Source organism: Typopeltis vanoorti, chromosome 22 (assembly GCF_054136105.1).
Source record: "Typopeltis vanoorti isolate ZY-2024b chromosome 22, IOZ_Tvanoo_1.0, whole genome shotgun sequence".
Classification (NCBI taxonomy): domain Eukaryota; kingdom Metazoa; phylum Arthropoda; class Arachnida; order Uropygi; family Thelyphonidae; genus Typopeltis; species Typopeltis vanoorti.
Genome location: NC_143570.1, coordinates 90,110,268 through 90,130,998, shown reverse-complemented (window position 1 = coordinate 90,130,998; position 20,731 = coordinate 90,110,268). Strand labels below are relative to the sequence as shown.

The window sequence follows — 20,731 nt, the reverse complement described above, 5'->3', positions numbered from 1 at the left end:
CTATCATTTTCTTGTAGCATAACCTCACTAATATAATATGCTGCTGGAAATATTATTACATCAAAGTGCATAACTCTACACTTACTAACATTAAACTGACAGCCATTTTTGTTTGTCCAAATTTCCAGCCTATTCAAATCATTGTTTAAGTGTGAATATCAGTAGTATCCCTGATTGCCCTGCCTATCTATACATCATCGACAAACAATTGCACATCTCCTGTTAGACCATCCTTAATGTCATTAATGTATAGATTGAACAATAATGGCTCAAGTACCAAACTCTGAGATATACCACTGGTCACATTAAATCTAGCAGATTCACACCCACTGTATATCACTTTTTGACATGTCTGTCTATCAACTCCACTGCTCAACATCCTTTTAGAGTCGAACTGCATATCACCAACTACTCCCAGTCATCTTTCATTCTTTACACCTCAATTCTGTGGAACAGTCTCTCCCCTGTGAAGCATTTCCAAAGGACTACAATCTTCAACAGTTCAAGATATTACTCCTGACCATACCCACACACGGCATTTATTTGATATAGGCTCTTCTGCCTTTCACGTGCGAGAGAAAAAAACAATACTGAGTTTTTCTCTATTGACATCCAAGTTTGTAGAAAATTTGCATTCAGATTTTATTTATTTTTTGTTATTTTTTTTAATGTAATTCCCATCGAACAAATGGTTGTAAACATGTAGTACATTAGTATAGTGGGTTGAATAAAAATTTTTTTTCTTTCATATTTTTATTAATTTTTAAATTTTTTTGTATGTTTAGCCTGCCTGGTTAGCATGTCTGCTCTCCAGCCAAGAGGCCATGGGTTTGAATCCTGCCATGGGCATGGATGTTTGTGATTATCCTACAAACTTTGTGTGGAAAGGGAATTTCTGACCCTAATCATTAACATCATTGCCAAAACCATGTGAGGTACGGCAGTGATCATATGGAGTCTACAGACGTCAAATGTGAAAAAATTTTTTTTTTGTATATTTATTTATTTTTACCTAATTTGGAAACTCTGCTCTGGAGACCAAACATGGAATTGATCAAGTCACTTCAAGCCTCCAATAAGCAGGGTGGTGGTCTCACAGTAAACAATGAAATTCACTTGCCACCAAAAAAAGTGCATATGCTATCATTTTATTCCACAACTATGGAGAAAGAGGTGGAAATCTAGAACTGTAAGCATGTTTTCTCCTATTCTTTCCTTAATAATTCAGTTTAATTCTCTGCTTATGTGACAGTATCTGATTAATTATTTTTTTTTCAACAAAGTAAAATATTTGTTGTGCAATCAATTAAATTATGTTTTAAACTAACCATGATCGGTGACTTGTGAGGTTAATTCAGACATATCAACGTCTATTTTATCTTTAGGGCATGGATTTTCAACCTTTTCTGTGCTCTCTGATGATTGTAATTCTCCTTCTCCGGGTTCTATATTATAAAATAAGAAAATAAATGAATTAAAAGAACTAAAATAAAACATCAGTGAAAATATTATCTTTGTTCTCATTTTAGAAATCTAAAAACACAAATGGAATAGAAATATTTATAAAAAATAATACAAAGGAAATCAGGTTTCTCTATCCAATTTTGGAAGATACAGAAAATAATAAAATGGAGTCGATTATACTTCATTTTAAATCATAATTCACAAACTGAAGTGATATTTAAAATTTGCAAAACAAAAATATGAATTCCTTGAGCTTCAAAGCAGTGGCCACATTACGAAATCTACAAATTGGGGGGTGGAGCAACTTGAAATAAAAATAATGTAATTTTACATTTAATAGTAACACAATAAAATATTAGTTGATGAATGTAATTTATTAATTTAATAAATGTGTATTAATTGCAGCAAGCCTATGTGCTGCCTCCTTCAAGGTAGTCTGATTGTTGCTTGCTGTGGCACAGAATCACTCTCATACCTTATATAATTTTGCACATCTATTTAGTTTTGTACATTCACACTACTTCATCACTGGAATATTTAACTGAATAGCTCATTAGAAACAAAGCAAGCAAATTAGCTTCAAATTACAGAAGTTATTTGTTTAAAGCTATTTTCATTTTTAATATGATTCTTCTATTCACATCATTTGTGCACTCCTCTAATTTTTCTCAGAACTCATATCTGCAGTGAGTAGTAATCAACCATTAACTAATATAACTCTGAGATACAAAATTAAAATTGCTTTAAGCACTGCCTTGTATAGTTTATTTTGGTTAATTTCTCATTCCATATAAATTTATTCAACCAAGTCCCTGCCATATTAACTTTATTTATTTGTTATCTATTTATGACATCATTATTATCACATTAACTGTTTCCATGACAAAGGCTGCTCTGCTTGTCAACTGCTGTAAAACTTAGCTGTAACTATTCGGCAGTGATTAGCCTGAATGTCTAAGTAAATAGCATCTCTGACTTTTTTCTAGCTGACTGACTATGAATTGCCTATGAAAGTATTTAGCAGGTGGTTCTTTTTATGACCTAAAGTAAGTAAGTTAGTGAGACCACTACCTTCCATCTAGAGCCACGAAGTGGTTTATCATACATTTCATATTCGCATATAAAGTGTATTAAAAAAGTACCACAAGTCTCTAGAAAGGCAGGATTCCTGGATTATCTAATCATTAGCCTATCCACTTGCTAATATACTGTAGCTTTCAACATCTTGTGAATGGGATTATTGCAAAAATTTTAAGAATGTGATCATGCAGCACACAGACTTCACAACCTGAGAAAATGTATTATCATTTTTGTCATCTCATCCTGGGTTAAAGAAGCTTAGCATATTCTCAGTTGCTTCAAAGACATTTGATGAAAATGATAAGCATTTCTCTAGTGATGACCTATGAGTGACTTGATATTAGTATTAGTTGGAATTAATCAACAAAACTAAGACTACGAGGCAAGCTTGTCCTTTGCTCAACTGCCAGTTGAGCTTTTTAAGTTCAGGCCGTTCGGTATAACCTTTGCCCTTCCTCATTTCCACCTCTCTCTCACATCCTGATGGTACCATGCTAATATCAAAGCTAAGGCAGACTCAGCAACAGTCTTTCCCTCCAACTCTTTTATAGACAACCAAGGCAAATCGCCTCTAATACAAATTGCTCACTGCATTATTCCTCTGATCTTTCATCAGAAAAATATTTAAAAAATCCTGAATAGTCTTTATACTAATAAGTCTCCTGGTCTCCAGATGATATCCCTCCAGTTAAGCTAAATACCTGCACTCCAAATTAAAAACCATCTGTTTGCTTATATAAGCCACCATCATATTCAACTGGCATCTACCTAAGAGCATGGAGGAAGCCTGCACCTAAAAAGGGAGTACAAGACAGCCATCAAATTATCTTCCCATTACTTTCACCTTAGTACTATTGAAAGTGATGGAGAAAAATATAAACAAACGGCTTCTTCACTACTTGGATACCTATCAGGTAATTAGTGATCACCAATATGAATTCTGTCACTATCATTCTATAGCGGACCTTATCACTAATTTTACCCACCTCTGTACACAAGCTGTAGAAAGATTTAGAGAAACTTGTGTCGTTGCTCTTGAATCCAAGCATCTGATCATGTCTGGCATCGAAGCCTTTTCAACAAACTACCATTTGTCTTTCTTCTGCCTTTTATGATGTAAATGCCAGCTTTCTGTCTGGTCATTCATTACATGTCATGGTGTATGGCTTCTTATGAAATTTCTTTATCAATGCTGAAGCATTCCACACTATTTGTCCTGCTATCAATAATTTTCTTTCTAATGTCAAATCCTGCTGGTAGGTTTGCTAACAACAGTACTCTCCATTCCTCTTATTCAATCAAGGAATCCAGTAGTACTCAAATGACTGAAGCTGCAAAATCTATAACCAGTGTCCTAAACACTGAACCATTCACCATTCTCAAGTGGGGTGAAAACTTAGCAAAATTCAATGCTATCAAAACACAATCTATTACATGAAAAAAGATCCTATATCATTCCCTCTTACTTTTGATGCTCTGATTTCCATCCAAGATCAGTTCTCCCTCTCCCTAATAGGCTGACCTTCACATCCAGCTTATCCTGGCATAAACATTCCATCCATAGCCTCCTCAGCCTCTAATAAACTCTGTATTTTTTTATGTTCAAAACATTACTTCTCTTCACCTCAACTCCAAACACTTTATAAATTGCAAATCCAACTAAACTTAGAATACTCCTCATATAACTTAGGAATTCTCAACTGTATACAGAAGAAGGTGATTTGTATAACAGGTGATTACTCTTTCTGATTCCCTCCAGTCACTTTCTTATATGCACTCTGTTTTTGCATTATGACTCTTTTTACAGGTATTTCGTTGGCATTGCTCCAGTGAACTGGCTACTGCCATTCATCGGTTTTCTTCTAATCATGTACGAACTAGGCAGCCAATGGTCAACACCTGTGCATACTCTACCTCTGTTTTTTGGAACAGCCTTCCACCATACTGGTTTTATAAATCTCACCTTTTCAAGAAACTAGTTAGATTCCTTCTTTCTCCTTGACATTTATTATAGGTCTTGTGACCTCTCGTGTGTGGGGTTAATATATATATAAAAAAAAATACAAATTTAATTTGCCAATTCACTAAAAATTGTAACTAAATCACTGAAGTATTTTACTTGTTTTGTAGGGTTCTCCATTAATAATGCAGTTGTTATTTTCCATATTACTATTTTCACAGTAAGCCTAAATATTGTTTTTTTTTTTTTATATTTCATACCAATTTATTTGATTTAATTTGACAATCCTCAATTTACTTACATACTTACTAGTACTGGATATATTTAAGGATATAACGGCACTCCTTAAAGTAAACAGCTGAGTTAGACTAAGTCAGATTTAGTAAAATCTTATTTTGACTCCTATTTAGTATGACCCTATCTCATTCTTCCAAGTTTTCTCTTCCGCAATATTTTTTTTTGTCTGTTCTCAAGTATGCTTGTATAAATATTGCTTGTAACTAAATAAGGAAATTCCTCTGTAATTCTAAATCAATTTTTAATGCCTTTTTACAGGGATAACTTGAGCTCTATTCAATCATCTGGAATTTGATAATCTGATCAGTCCTTGTGAATTATAGTATAACCATATCATTCGAGCATTTCTAGCTGAATATTTACTCTATCTGCCTTTCAACATTTCAAGTTTCTGGTTGCATTTTCTACTTCAAATATTGATTATATACTTCTGTTAGATCCTGAATGGAGGATTTTCTAAGAAGTTGCTCATTCAGAATCTAACATGAAAATTCTAACTAATTTAAGATAATACCTGCACACCAGCAGAAAGTAATAAGACCTTGTTTGTTGTATAAGAGAATGCATATTAATATGTGAATTGTATTATAAATATTTATAGTCAAAAATGGAAAACTAAACTAGAGAATTATGTCAGATTAATGATTCTATGTAAAAGAAATATTAGCTTAAATTTGTGTCCTATTAAGCTATCTAAAATAACGTAAGTCGCCAGACAGGTAATGAGTAACAGTGCAAAGGTCGCATCTGAAACACATGTATTGGTCGTAACGCCGGAGGCTACAGCATACGGGGAAAATAACGTAAGCGCGCTTTCATCGAAGACAGCACCTAATAGCAATAGGGAGAGTAAGGATCATCTTAAGGGCATTAAAACTAAGGGTCGTGCGAAAAAAAAGGATAGCAAAAAGAGGGCGCTAGAACACAGAATATAAGGCAATGCGTGCCATATTACAGGGCTTTTTTTGTTCCGGATTTCATCTCGAGGATTCTTGACCGGTGGTCGGAGATAGGACGAGCCAGGATTCTATGATGTCAGAAAGCGGGCCATTTTCCTGATTATGCTGAACAAGATTCCACGCGAAGCTGTATGCGAATCATCAGCCTATGCAGAAATCGTGCCAGTCGCTGGATGTCCCATCGGAAAGGAGCGGAAATAGCCCTCAGTCGCGGAAGAAAATAGTTCGAGTCCGGCAGCAGTAGAAAGGACGATGTAGCCAAAAGCCAGGCGCTGAGATAGCCAATCGAAGGATGACCAGAACAACACGTGGTAGTTAATAGACCTTCGGAAAGAACTGGGTAATATAGAGATCTTTGTTGTATGTTACAGAAGTGATACAAGATTGAAATTTATGTTTGCTTAAGTAATGTGGACAATCCTTTAGAGAACTTGGATAAGATTTCATATGTGAGACAGCAAATTCTGTTGGACAAGGAATTGTCAGGAACGAATCTAATTGTATGTGACTGAAGTAGTAAGTGTATTTTGTTTAGTAGATAATCTTAACTGAGAAAGCAACAAATTGTACAGTACGTATACTCTATGAATAGTATGCATGAGAGAATCTTAATTTAGTGTAATATTGTCATTGCTTTCTATTGTTCTGTGTGATTAACAATTTGATCTGTCTAGGTGAACTTGATTAATTTAGAATTGTTTAATTATCTTAGCATGAGATTTAGAAGTTTTAGTAATTTGATTAAATTTAGTTGTAATTGTCATTTAGTTCCAATAAACATATTTATTGCATATGCCTGAGTCGTGCCTGAATTAGAGATATCAAATTACCACTTATAAAATTAGAACCATAGCGGGAGAAATTTTAGATATATATGTTTAAGTAATAGATCATTGGTCACGACTGCAAAGTACTGATATCTATTTAAGTGTATGTGTGTTAGAGTGTATGCCAGTGAAAGTAGGAATATTTCCCTGAACTTGAATAAATTCCTGTTATAGGACACTGGCTGGCTCAGTAAAAATACAAATTTATCAGTATTTGAAAAGGAAATATCCCTAGGTGGAATCTAGATAGGCTACACACAAGAAAAGATAATAGAGGTTAATGAAGTATATTATTATTATTCAGGTCTCCATGGAGTCGAAAGACTCATCGTGGGAGGTCCTTCCTAAGAACATAAAGTCTGTCAAGACTCATCGAGGGGAGGTCTCCCCTAAGAAACACAAAGTCTATCATACCACTCCTTAAACTCATTGACTGTTCTCGCTCTCACCACTCCATCAGGCAATGCATTCCATGGTTCAATCACCCTCCACGCAAAGAAACCACTCCTCACCCTCTTGCTCACAGTTTCCTTTCGTAACTTCCAGGGATGGCCTCTTGTCATCACTCCTTCCCGCTGTTCAATCAAGCAAAAGAACACCCCAGTGTCAACCCTGTAACCACCTCTCAACAATTTAAAAGTCTCAATCATATCGCCTCTCCTTCTTCTATCCACTAAACTCTGCAGTCCACATTCCCTCAGCCGATTCTCGTAACTATCCTTGTACAGTCCTGAAACCATCTTTGTCATCCATCTTTGTATCCTTTCCACAGTTAATTTATCCCCTTCAAATCCTGGAGACCAAATCTGAGAACAATAGTCCAAGTGTGGTCTGATCAGAGACTTATACAACGGAATGATAACCCTCTTATCTCTGCAGGTCAGTGTCCTTCTCATAATTGCAGCAATCCTCTGTGTTACCTTCACCACCTTTGCAATACGTTCCCTAAACTTCAGGTTTCTATCAACCATCAACCCCAGATCTCTTGTCTCCCCTACTTCCTCCAGCATAACTCCTCCCATAAGAGTATGCTGCATCCCATCGATGTTTCCCAAACCTCAATACCTTACATTTTGCTGCATTAAACTGACACCCCCATTCATTTGCCTATCTATCTAGCTTATTCAAATCCTCTTGCATGGCAACCACATCTGCACTATTACTAATAATCCTTCCCAGCTTCGCATCATCCGCAAACAACTGAATATCCCCTTGCAATGTCATTGATATAAAGGTTAAACAATATAGGTCCTAGTACTGAGCCCGGTGGGACTCCACTTGTAACCCTCTGCCTCCTTGAAACTGCTCCACCATACACAACTCTCTGATACCTATCAGACAGCCAATCCTGAATCCAGTTGACCAATCTGACATCCAGACCCATGTGCTGCAACTTAAATATCAGCTTATCATGTGGCACCCTGTCAAATGCCTTTGCCAAGTCATTTGACTCTTCCAAGGACTCATTATGGAAGGCATTCCACTACATACAAATCACCATCTCCCCTTCTTCAATGGGGCAATGACAATCTGATCACATTCAAGGCCCCCAAAAAACAGTCTTGCCTCTTCTCTCAAAAAATGAAATCTCAGCTCACATTACCTTATCCTCAGTAATACACAAATCACCAGATAAACAGACCTCCTACTCACTCTCAATTACGCCAACATACTAAGTATTCAGAACCTCCATAGCTCAGGTGGTTTCGATAAAGCCTTTTTCGTTGAAAAGGCCTGGGTTCAAATCCCATATATGATGCAAAGCATCTTTATCAGGATTTGCTGTTTTGTCCAGGACTCGCCTCTTACAAGATCCCGTTATAGGTTTGAACGTTTGTTCAAGGAAAGCGTAGAGGCCTTGCTCCATCGTCCCAACCTGAATCGTAATGACTGTATATCTATATAAAAAATCTGGGAAAGTCTAATCAAGATTACTCATTAATTTTTTTTATTTTTTTCAATGATGTCTCTACTTCAAAATATTCCGTTTCATACTTAGTGATATAACATCACGCGCCGTGTTCTATTTTAAATGATCTATTGTTAATATTCTAGCTTGTATTTTTTATAACTGTTCCTGTAATACCACTGAGGATGGTCTGCTATTTCCAGACCAAAATATTTGGTTAATTAAATATCTTTCTTGTGTTTACGTGCATTTATCATTCAGTCTTTATCAGGATTCTTAATTGAAAACTCTCCATCTCTGTATGAGACCAGCTCATATGGAGGTGGAGTTTTTTTTTCTTTCTTCTCCCAGAAACCTCGGTTTTTCATTCCTCAAAACAGGCAAATCGGCCCAGTGAATACATATACAGACATAAAATACTTACCACTAGAGGGATGCAGTAGAGGAATGGCAAGCCAACTGCATTAAATTGTCTAAAACCTTAATTAATGGACTCAACCTGTTTAAGGATAGTTGAGAACTGGATGGACTACATCTCTAATTCTTTTGCTAGCTCCATTATTTTCCACTGATGCTGCTTATCTTCATAGTGTATATCTTCAGTTTTGTTGAGACTAAGATCATTCTCTGTTTTATACAGAGTGTCCCAGAATTAGCTATCTATTTCTATGAAATTGGACAAATCTATTGAAAACTGACATAATTTCATGTTTATTACTAATTATGATACACAAACAAATAGATTTATAAATCATAAGTCAAATCTTTATTGAGAACTTTCAACATGTGGTTCCGTCTGAATCCCTGCAAATTTCAAATCTATCCTTAGCATTGTGAAACACATTTTGAAGCATTTCAGGAGTTATGTCCTGCACTGCCCACTGAATGCGTTCTTTAAGTTCAGCTAAACTACTGATCTTTTGGTGATAAACCTTTGTTTTTATGAAACACCATGCAAAGAAATCCAGGGGTGTTGAATTCGGAGGCCAAGGTCAAGGTCCTCCACATCCAATCCACCGATTCAGAAAGTGTCTGTTGAGGTATTCTCGAACAATTAGTGCATAATTCTTGATAATGTTAAAACACAACATTATCAAAAATATCTTCATCAAGAGGCTGTAGGTCGAGAAACTGCTGAAGCATTTCAAGGCAGATGGTACTTGTTACAGATGCTTCCCGAAAGAAGAATGGGCCATAAATTTTGGATTTAGTCATTACATTTTAACTTTTGAAGAGTCTCTTTGCCATTCTATGACTTCAGATGGTTTTTCATTGGACCAGATGCAACAATTGTGTCGATTGACTTTACCATACGCGTGGAAAGTTGCCTAATCACTGAATAAGATGTTATCCAATAAACATCCATTTTCAATCTGATCCAAAAATTCTGCACACCTTGCTGCTTGATTTGGATAATTCTCTTCATTCAGAGCATGCAGCACCTGCATGTGATAAGCCTTTTTCATCAATGTCGAATGCAAGATTCTATGAGCTGTTGTCTTGGATATGTTATTAGGGTTAGGGTTCTGAAAGGAGATGACAATAAAATTATGAAATAATTTAGAAATTCTTACATTTATAACACATATTAAACATGATAAACATCAATAAACATGAGTTTTTAAAAAATTCATTCCATTTCACTGAAGCAGATAGCTAATTCTGGGACACCCTGTATATAAAGAACTAATTTGACTGATGTGCAAGGAAGATATAGAGAGAGAATGCCAACTTGTTGACAGTATCTACTTTATATGAAACAATGGAAAAGCTTTCTCATTGAAGATTTTTTTTTTTTTTTTTTTTACTGTATATGAACTTTACAACAGATATGCTACAAAAAATCTTTTCTACATTTAACTGCTACCGTATCCGTATCGAGAATAAGGTAGTTAACCCTATGCCTCCCATTGTGTCCTATGTCTATAAACGTGTATGTTCACGGGCCAGTTTGTCAGTTCTGGGGGAGGGATGAAAAACCCATGTTTCCAGGTGAAAAAAACCCCTGCCTCCGTATGAGACCAATTAACTCCCCTTTAGTTGAAATAGACCAAATACAGGTTCCTCATGCCACTGACAGGAACCCAGGTCTTTCTGACCAAAGGGCTTCATCTATACTGACTGCGCTAGGGAGGCTCAAAATATCAAATTCTTTTACACCATAGTATCTTACACCATAAATTCTTTTCTTTTACACTATAATATCTTACAACAATTATTAAATATATTTAAAATCTTACAGCATAAGAAAATAAACATAAATAAAGTAAAGAAGACTAACCAGCACATATCTCCATGTCATTTGTTAGATTTTGAGTGGGTGCCCTGCAATCTAAAACTCTATCTTCTTTTTCAGAAGTCTGATGAGCTTTCAGACTTTCTATAGCAATATATGAAAGAAATGCATATATTAAGAATACCTCCAATTCAGTTTTTATAGACTAGCATGAGAAGCATTATTTTAACCCTTCCATTTCATTTACTACAGTTGATAGGAAATAACTATTTATTAACTTAACAAATCTTTTCTTATCAATCTGTGTTTGCATCAATACCGTTTAAATCCAATTCAACATTTGTGATGAACACATAAGCCTATCCACGTGTTTACAGTTGATAGTATTTTTTTTTTTTTTTTTTTTTTTTTTACAAACTTTCTTAAATATTAATCCTATCTATGAAAGGTTGGAAACCAGGGACATTTTGTTACTGTGATAAAGCTAAAAATTTGGTAATGCACAAATCCTGCTATGGAAACCAAATATAATACTTTTTCAAGCCATTTCAAGGTTCCAATATGCAGGGCTCTAGTCTCACAACTAGCAAAGTAAATCATCTAACTGAAGTAGTACATTAATAACATTGCAAATGATATGAAGCAATATATCAACTTTTTTTACTGATGACAAAGTTAAGGAAGTGTGATAATTGTAATCATTATGCTAAACAGGTAGAAATTGGGGAGAAAAAATATGGGAATTCAGAAGAAACAAATATTTCTTCAGAGCATGGTTGCAAAAGTGATAAAAATTATACATATTGACAATAAAATGATGAGTGAGAAGATGTTAACCAGAAATAATTAATCTCTTATTCAAGGCATTGACCATACCACATCCAAATTAACGTGCCCAAAATTCAGAATACCCTGATACTAACACAAAATTTTTAGAAAGAAGTAGAAAAGAGATTTTTCAGAAATTAAGTAACATAATATCAAGTTTGTGTAATACTGACCACAGCAAAATCTTATTCACTAAGTTCTGATGTCAAGAATAAGAACCAGAAAAAAAAATATTCAAAAATATATGAACATCAAAATAAACACTTGTAACATCAAGTGTGCATATATGAAACACACACTGTATGCTTGCAAATAACAGTCCACACCTGTTCTGAGTGTACACATATTTGCTATGATATGGTTAATGAAATTATAACATGCTTACATTATCTACCTAACTTGTAAAATTTTTGAACAAAAATCTCAGTTATTCACATTTAATGGAGTCTATATTGGTGAAATTTGTTTCTGTGATATGTACTGACTTCAAGATTATTGATGTATTATAATATGATTTTTAAACGTGACATGGACAAGATGATGGATAACAAACAGATGTTAGAATATATTTAAGTAGATACTATGTTTGGTGCTACAATAAAACTGTTTTGCTTGCATGTTTTGTCCGACATAGCATCTGTGGGATGAAACAAGTTTTTCATTATGGAGTCATTCCAGTTGTCTCTAATCATATTAATTGTTGCTAAATACAGTACTATAAGAGATTGTAAATGTCTCTGTACTATACTGTTTTAGTGATACAATAAAACTACTTCACCATAGAAACATTTCCATTCCAATCTTAAGAAAGAACAGATTTGTTGTTATTATGTGCCATCCAGTGGTTTTCGACTCTTGGTGATCTTGTGAACAAAGGCTCTCCATCCTACTTGGCCTCTTATTCTTTCAACAATTGTAAGTTCTTTTATGTTGTCCGTCCAACTCGTTTGTAGTCTTCCTCTCATTCCCTAAATCTTCTCCAACATAACTGCCTTTTCTAACGATTCATCAGCTTGCATAATATGTCCAAAGTACATCAACTTCTGTTTGGCAATCATCACCTCCAAGGAGCATTCTATCTTTATATTCTCTAAAACCTTCTTATTGGTCATTCTTACGTCCATGAGATTCTTAATAGTCTTCTTCGCACCCATAATTCAAATGAATCAATTTGCTTTCTATCTTTCTTCTTAATAATCCAGCTTTCACATCCATACATCACTAGTAGAAATACCATTGCTTTGACTATTCGAACTTTCATGGCCTTACTCATACCTCTATCTTTCATAATTTTCGCCAGGTTTAACATCACTTTTTTTTCCCCCACAACTATCCTTCTTTTAATTTCATCTTCACATTTACCATCATTTCTGATTCTGGACCCCAGTAAATCATAACTTTCAAAGATTTCTATTTTATCTCCCTCTATTATAAATTCATTTAAATAGCCATTAGCCATCACTTTTGTTTTGCTCATGTTTAAATTAAGCCTGGCTTTGTTACGTTCTGTCTTAACCAATACAATCAACCACCACTCCAGATCTTCCTTAGTTTCTGCTATGATGGCTGTATCATCTGCAGATTTTAAATTATTTATTTTCCTGCCATCAATCTTAATTCCATCAGGATTTTCCACTCAAACACTGTCTGTTTCTCCAAAGACTGTTTTTACTGAAGCTTCTTGATTGTCATACAGCTCTCTTATCAAGAGAATTAGATGTTCAGGTATTCCCATTGATCTCATTACAATCCACAGTCTGTTGTGATCCACACAATCAAAAGCTTTATTATAATAATCAAAAAAACAAATGAATACTTCCTTCTGAAATTCTCTTGTTCTTTCCATAATCCATCTCATGTTTGCTATTTGGTCTCTAATTCCTCTACCTATTCTAAAGCCTGCCTGTTCTTGTGGCATTTCTCTATTCACATATGGCTCCAACCTTTGTTAGATCCTTTTCTATTCCTGAATAAAAATGAATCTTTGTATGTAATAAAAAAAGTGGACTGCGTCCATTGATCTCCAACAAAATACTAGCAAATGCAAAATATCGATTACTGATAAGACAGATGCTGACAAAAAAAAAAAAAAAAAAAGAAAAGAAAAAAAACAACAACTTATGTAATGAATAAAGGATTTGCAAAATAATGGTGGATAATTCAGATGATTGCAAATTATGTATATATTCCTATGCAAAAAGTGTATACTGATCATCGATGAGTAATTGAATTTGGAAAGTATGGGATTCGATGATAAGAGGTTTACTTAACGAGCAAGTAACGAAAGAATGTTTCCCAGATGTTAAAATCAAGGATATTGGTGACACTGTTTAGTTTACAGAAGGGAGAAGTAAAAGAGATGATTATTATGGCAGGAACAAATGATTTGAAAGGGGAGAAATATACAATGAGAGAAGATATGAAAGAGCTGTTGAAAGATGTAAACATCAAGAGTAAGAAAGTAAAAACTAAGTTTGCTGCCTCAGTATGATAGGACAGACTGAGAATGGCCATGATTGCTAATAAGTCAATGAGAAGATTATAAAGGAGGAATGGTGTGCAATTTATTGATGTATAAAGTAAATTTGATGGACAGACCAAAGGACATATGTATACACCTGAGACTACATTTAAATAGTTTTTTGGAGTTAGATATTTGGAGAAAGTGTTGTTTAGAGAGTTTGGAAGTGTAAAACTAGAGATATTAGAGAGGATGCAATCAACCATGTGTCTGGCCACCCCCTGTGATAAATGGGCATGTGCACAAGAAATGATTATGTAATGCTGATAAACGTTGGTAAAGTCAGTGCTTTTTTTCTGGCGGTATGCAACGGCATGCAGAACCAGCACCCTTTTTCTTAAATTTTTAAAAATTTGGGATTTATTGACAGTAAAATGTATTATAAATATTCCAGTAGGTGGTACTGTGTTCACGAATTGAATTTTCAGTTTTGATTACTCATAAGTTGGTACCCTGCTTTCCTGTTTCATAGGTTGGTACAAAACAGGAAGTTGTGTTCACTTCCAATTGCTTCCAATATCGGTTTATCAATTCTATATTCACTCTGCAACAGGCAGGTGTTCACGTGAGTTTTGAATTAATCTAAGTTAAATCAGTGCAACCATTGTTCAAAACGAGTAAAATAAGTAGTTACGTTATGCCAATGAGAAAAAAAGTAATGCTGAAGAAGCAGAAATTGTTGAATCTACTTGTGATTCTGTAAAACAGAAAACTAGCACCGAAAATACACTTGGTGAAGAGGATCACGAAACCAAGACGAAGATCCATGTGGTCAAAAGGAAGCAGCTTCTGATAATGATTGGCCCGAATGTTGGACATTTTTGTAGAAAATTGACTTCTGCGAGAGAAATGAGTGGCTGTATGTCAAGAATAAAATGTTGGGCTGCAAAGCGTGTTGTGATGTCAGAAGTCTTGTCATCGATAAACACACGGGAACGAAAATTTCAGCGGAGTGGTCAAATGGTAAAATCAGTCATTTTGGAGAATCTTGCAAACAACAGTTAATGTCATTAAGAAAAAAATATTTACGATCATAAGGAGAGTGCAGCATACAAAGCATGCCAACAAAGCGAGACGACGAGGGTATATCGGAGGATATGTTAAAAGTGTGGAAGTTGCTGTAATAACATCTTCATGGTGAGTACGGCACTTTTTTTTCCAGAAAAAAAAAGCACTGGGTAAAGCCATTACAAAATGGTAATTGTGGGTACAAGTGGATGTTGAAATGTGTGTACATGAATGCAAGAAGCACCAGGAAGAAGGGAGAGGAGTTTATGACATTGGTCAGCTAGACTTGGCCAAAAATTATAGGCATCAATCAGTGAGACCAGGTTGACAGAAAATAATATAGTTACAGGGATAGAATGTAAAGGGTACTGTAGTTTCAAGGAGGATAGAGGAAATAGGACAGGAGGTGGGGTATTGCTGATAATAGCTAGAGAATTATAACCAACAAAATTAGGAGTTAAAGAGGATTTTAAGTTGGGGGGGGGTTCATTTCAGGCTGTCTGGTGCGAGATATAGGGGCCAATAGAAAAAAATATATTGTTGTGTGCTGCTATAGACCTGGGGATCCACAGGAAGATGTAGATGCCATGTATCAGCAGATTAGAACAATGACTGCAAGCCAAACAATTATTATGGAAGACTAACTATGGAGACATACATTGGAGGGAGGAAAGGGGGCAATGCAAGATGGAAGTGGAATTTATACAGTGCTACAGGATATTTGCATGAAACAACAAGTTATATAGGCGATAAGGGGTTTGAGAGTGTTGGATCTGATAATAGCATCAGAATATATATATATCCATAACCAAGGTAAACCACTGCCTCCAAATGGGGAGAATGATCATGCAATCTTGTTCTGGGAAGTTGCCAACCATATGGAATTCTCTATCAAGAAAGGGTTTATGTTCAACTATAAAGATGATAATTATGACAGACTTAACAGTCATCTTGGAGCAGTGTCAAAGCTTGAGAAGCCACAAAGAAAGAATGTCAGTAGTGAAGGGAAAGCGGTCAGAGATTGTTTGAGAGAAGCATCAGACTACATACCCCAGGAGGATAAACCAAATGGGAATTAAGTGGATTAGTAGAGATATAAAGCAAGAACTGTAATTAAAAAAATAAAATAAAATAAAAAAAGTGCAAGGAATATAAAGAAAAAGCTGACCAGCATACTAATGAGTAGCACAAAGTGCAAGCGAGAAGGGTGACTAGTTGGTAAGAAAGGACAAATCAGATTACGAAGGAAAATTAGCTAAGCAGTCCAAAGCAAACCCAAAAGTTTTTTTTTTTCATTATGTACCAAGTAAGAGGAAAAATGACTATGGTAAGATGACTTTAAATAATGCTCATGGTAGAAAGGTGACAGAAGCAAAACTAATGGTTGAGTTGCTGAGTAATCATTTTGCAAAGGTGTATCATCTAGGTGAAGATTTTGAAGTTGCTGATGAGAAAGAGATGCATATCAAAATTGAGGTAGATGAATACGAGTATTCCCATTCATATTTTTCAACATATTGAAAAATATGAATGGGAACACAACAGTAGAACTGGATGGCATGTCAGGCTGCACACTGCATGAATGTACAAGAGAATTTGCATTGCCTCTGATGAAGTTTTTCAATCTAGTCTGGCAGGATTCAAGGGAAGTGAAAAGAGGAGGAGATAGTTCCATTGGATAAATATGGCTCCATGACAGAGGTAGCAAACTACAAACCAATTAATATATCAGGAGTGATTATTAAAGTATTGGAAAAGTTGGTTACAAGTAATATCCAACACTGGGTGGATAAGGATTTGATACTCTATAGCATGTAGCACAGCTTTGTAAAGGGTAGGCCTGTCAGTAATTTATTCACATTTTATAATCAAGTGACAGCAGAACTGGATAAAGGAAATGGCTATACCATGATATTGCTGGATTTTGCAGAGGCATTTGACAGAGCATCACATGGAAAACTATTACAAAAGTTGGAGCAAATGGGAATGGATACAAAGCTAGTAGCATGGATAGTGGTGTGGCTGACAGATAGACAGACACTAGAGAGCAGTATATCGTGAAGTGGAATCTAGGAAACTAGTGGAGCACCTTAGGGTTCTGTACTAGGGCTACTACTCTTTAATTTGTATATCAATGATATAGAGAAAGATTTAAGAGGGGATATTCAGTTGTTTGCTGATGGTGCAAAACTGGGGAAGACAATAGTTGATACAGGTGATGTAGATATCCTGCAGAATGATTTAAATAAATTGGGAGTGTGGATGAAGGATAATAATGACTGTCAATTTAATTTTGCAAAATGTTAGGTTATACACTTCAGGTCAAAATGGTTACATATGGCATATCATATTAATGGTACTGAATTGCAGGAAATTGATGAGGCTAGGGACTTGGCAATAATGGCAGACAGAGAGTTGAAGTTGAGAGGGCAGACTGCATAATTTAGTAAAACACTACCAAGGATTACTTGGATGTCAAAACACACAAGTAAAGATAGAGAAGTTATTATCCCTCTTTATAAGACTATGATTTGGCCACACCTTGACTACTGTGCATAGATTTGGTCACCTAAGTTTCTTCACAACCAGGAGGTGGATGAGAAGATTCAGAGACAAGTGACTAAGCTGGTGACAGGTCTGTGGAATTCTCCCTATGAAGATAGGGAGTTGAAAGTTTGTGGACAACAAAGTTTAGTTGATAGGCAGAAAAGAGGGGACATGACAGAAACTTTAAACATCATCATGCTTGTCAAGGATTTAGGCCTAGAGTGGCCTGTTCTGGCCTTAGAAGTAATCGTTGCATCTCTTAAGAGGACGTCCTGGTTTTCTTTTTCCTAATGGTTTGTAATTTAAGGCATGTTTTGGTAATCTTTCTGTTTTCATTCCTTCAACATGTTCCATCCATTCATGTTTATATTTTTTAATTTTTTCTATTACTGATTCCTGGTTTAATTCTTTCATAATATAATAAATATAATAAATATAATATGATATAAATAAAATATAAATATAAATAAAACATAGAAATAAATACACATAAGCACAACAAATTGTACAAGCTGATTTGCTACTCCATGAAACAACATGTATTTCTGCCATGCCTAGATGAATCACCTGATCAACATTATTATAGACTGAACAGGGTTGGAAATGAGAAATATAGAATGAAAATAAACATTCATAAAGTCAAAAGTGGTGAAGATTTCAAGGAAAGGAAATTATGGGATGGAAATCACTTTGAATGGACAAAGAAAAGAGAATGTAAAAAGTTCTGAATACCTTGGAATTGGATAACAGATGACAATAGATCTAATTATGCAATTAGTAAAACACTGCCAAGGATTACTTGGATGTCAAAATTACAATACTTACAGAATTACAAAAGCAAAATCAGCATTTTTCCAAATAACTACATATTAGGAAAGAGAATCTGAACAAACAGTTAAAAGTAAGAATCCTTAAGACAATGATCTGGAGTATGGGGACATATGGATGTGAGTTTTGGATGATCAATAAGGAGATGACTGAGAGATTGAATGTGTTTGAAATGTGGTGCTTGAGAAAAATGGATTGTATCAGCTGGACTGAAAGAGTGAGCAATGAAGAGGTTATTAAAAGATTCAAGATGAAAAGAGACTATACGCTAGTATCCAAAGAAGAAAAACAGCATTTGCAGGACATTTGATGAGGGGTTCTTCTGGAGAGCTCCCCAGAATAGTATTTCAGGGGATGGTGGAGGGAAGGAGAGGAAGAGGAAGACCCTGACTGCAATGGAAAGACGAAACATCAAAGACCGGATGGGCAAGTAACTTACATAAGCAAGAAGCATGGAAGAGGACTGTTCATCAGCAGCAAACCTCCTAAAAGAGGAGGCCACAGGATTAGATTAGATATATATTTTGAAACAGATTAAATGACTATAAGTCAAATAGTTTTGTAACTATATAATAACATGTATGCCACAGTAAATAACTTTTTATTATGTAAATATTTTGTCTTATGTATCATAAGACATCATCAGTACAACTAACAAACAACAATAGGAACTGAATTCAAAACACAGTAGCACATGCTTAAATTAGAATTCCTCTATGTATACAGTTGTGTGTTCGTGGATTAAAAATTTAATGAGCTGAAATTAAAATCACTTAAATTAAAATAGAGCAGATAAATTATTGAATACAATTGAGGATAACAATTTTCCACACTTTTGGAATAGTGAGAAAGTCATTTCGATTAAGATTATATCTAAGAAGTAAGGCTTCAGCACTTTCTTTCTATAACTGTTCATGTTTATATGTGGATCTATGTAGTAACTTGGCATTTTGCCATTAAATCCTGTGGTTAACATTTTCGATTCCATGTTGTGCAAGGCAGATTTGTGAGGTTTGATAAGGCAGATGTGGTCTTGATTTTCAGAGATTTGTTTATTTATAGATCTTCCTGTTTGTCCTTAGTACACAAACATGGTACTTGGTAAATGTCAGGTAGCATCATTTGTGAGAGCTTGTCTTTTGGAGAAGGTAGTAAGTTGCAAATTTGGTTGATGGGTTTGTAGGTAGCAACAAGTTTATATTTTCTCATAATTTTTGCCACAGATTCAGAGATGCCTTTAATATATGGAATGGAAGTTCTGTGGGCTTCTTCTTGTCTGGGTTGATTTGTAGAATAGTGGTTAATTATTTTTTGGACTGTTATCAGATTATATCCATTTAGTTAAATCTGTTTCTTTGATAATTTCCAATTCTTGTTTTAGGGATTCTTCAGAAGAACAAATCTTGTGTGCTCTGGATACTAGAGATTTTAAGATGCCATATTTTTGAGAGGGATGGTGAACTGATGTATTATGGATGTAACAACCAGAAAAGTTGATTTTCGGTACATGGATGTGGAAATGGATCCATCTTGTTTGTGCTGGATGTGTACATCAAGAAAGGAAACACCTGTTGAAGTTTCCTTTTCTAGTGTGAACTTGATATGAGGATGCAGGGTGCTGATTTTTTGTAGAAATGAGTAGAGTTCAGGTTCCACGTAACTTCAAACTGCAAAGACATCATTGACGTAGCGTAGCCAGATTGTTGGTTTTGGGTTAAGTGAGAAAATTCTGTCTTCTAGGTGTTCAAGAAAAAAGTTGGATGATAAGGGTGAGCCTATTGCTATTCCTTCCTATATTTTATCTTTCCATGTGAAGTAATCTGATATGATTGCAAATTTGAATAATTCCACTATGTCAGGTGGAAATTTTGGGTTAACAATTCTATTGTTTCCTTGTGAGAGATGTTAGTGAAAAGAGAGAGAGAGAGAAAATGTCAAAGCTCACTAACATGTCTGTATCTGCCAGTTGAATATATTTTTTTATCCTTGCATGAAATTCTATGGAATTTTTTATCGAAGAAGTTGAGTAGCCAATGAGGGGACGGAGAAGGTTAGACGGGAATCTTGGTATATGTGGGATTACCTATAGAAGTCACAATAGGTCTGAGTGGGCAGTTACTTTTATGTAACTGACTCATATATTCTGGGAGGTCTTGCATGGTATGTTTTGAGACTTTTGATGGTCTCTTCATCTATGGATGTTGTTTCATCCAGTAACTTGAGTTTTTTGAGCTGACTTTTGGTAGTATCATTATTAAGCTGGGAGT

At 35.1% G+C, this 20,731-nt stretch overlaps 1 protein-coding gene across 2 annotated transcripts in view; it reads right to left on the bottom strand.

The window, feature by feature from the left end:
• LOC150094558 (uncharacterized) overlaps window positions 1-20,731 on the bottom strand; it is a 170,205-nt gene that overhangs the window by 16,952 nt on the left and 132,522 nt on the right. Inside the window, exons 7-8 of one of the 2 annotated variants that reach the window (XM_090412327.1) lie at window positions 10,778-10,876; window positions 1,329-1,445 (exon numbers count right to left, since the gene is read on the bottom strand). In XM_090412327.1, the coding sequence (XP_090268453.1) occupies window positions 1,329-1,445; window positions 10,778-10,876 (216 nt within the window). The remainder of the gene's footprint in view (window positions 1-1,328; window positions 1,446-10,777; window positions 10,877-20,731) is intronic. The other variant, XM_090412329.1, reaches the window with a different exon arrangement.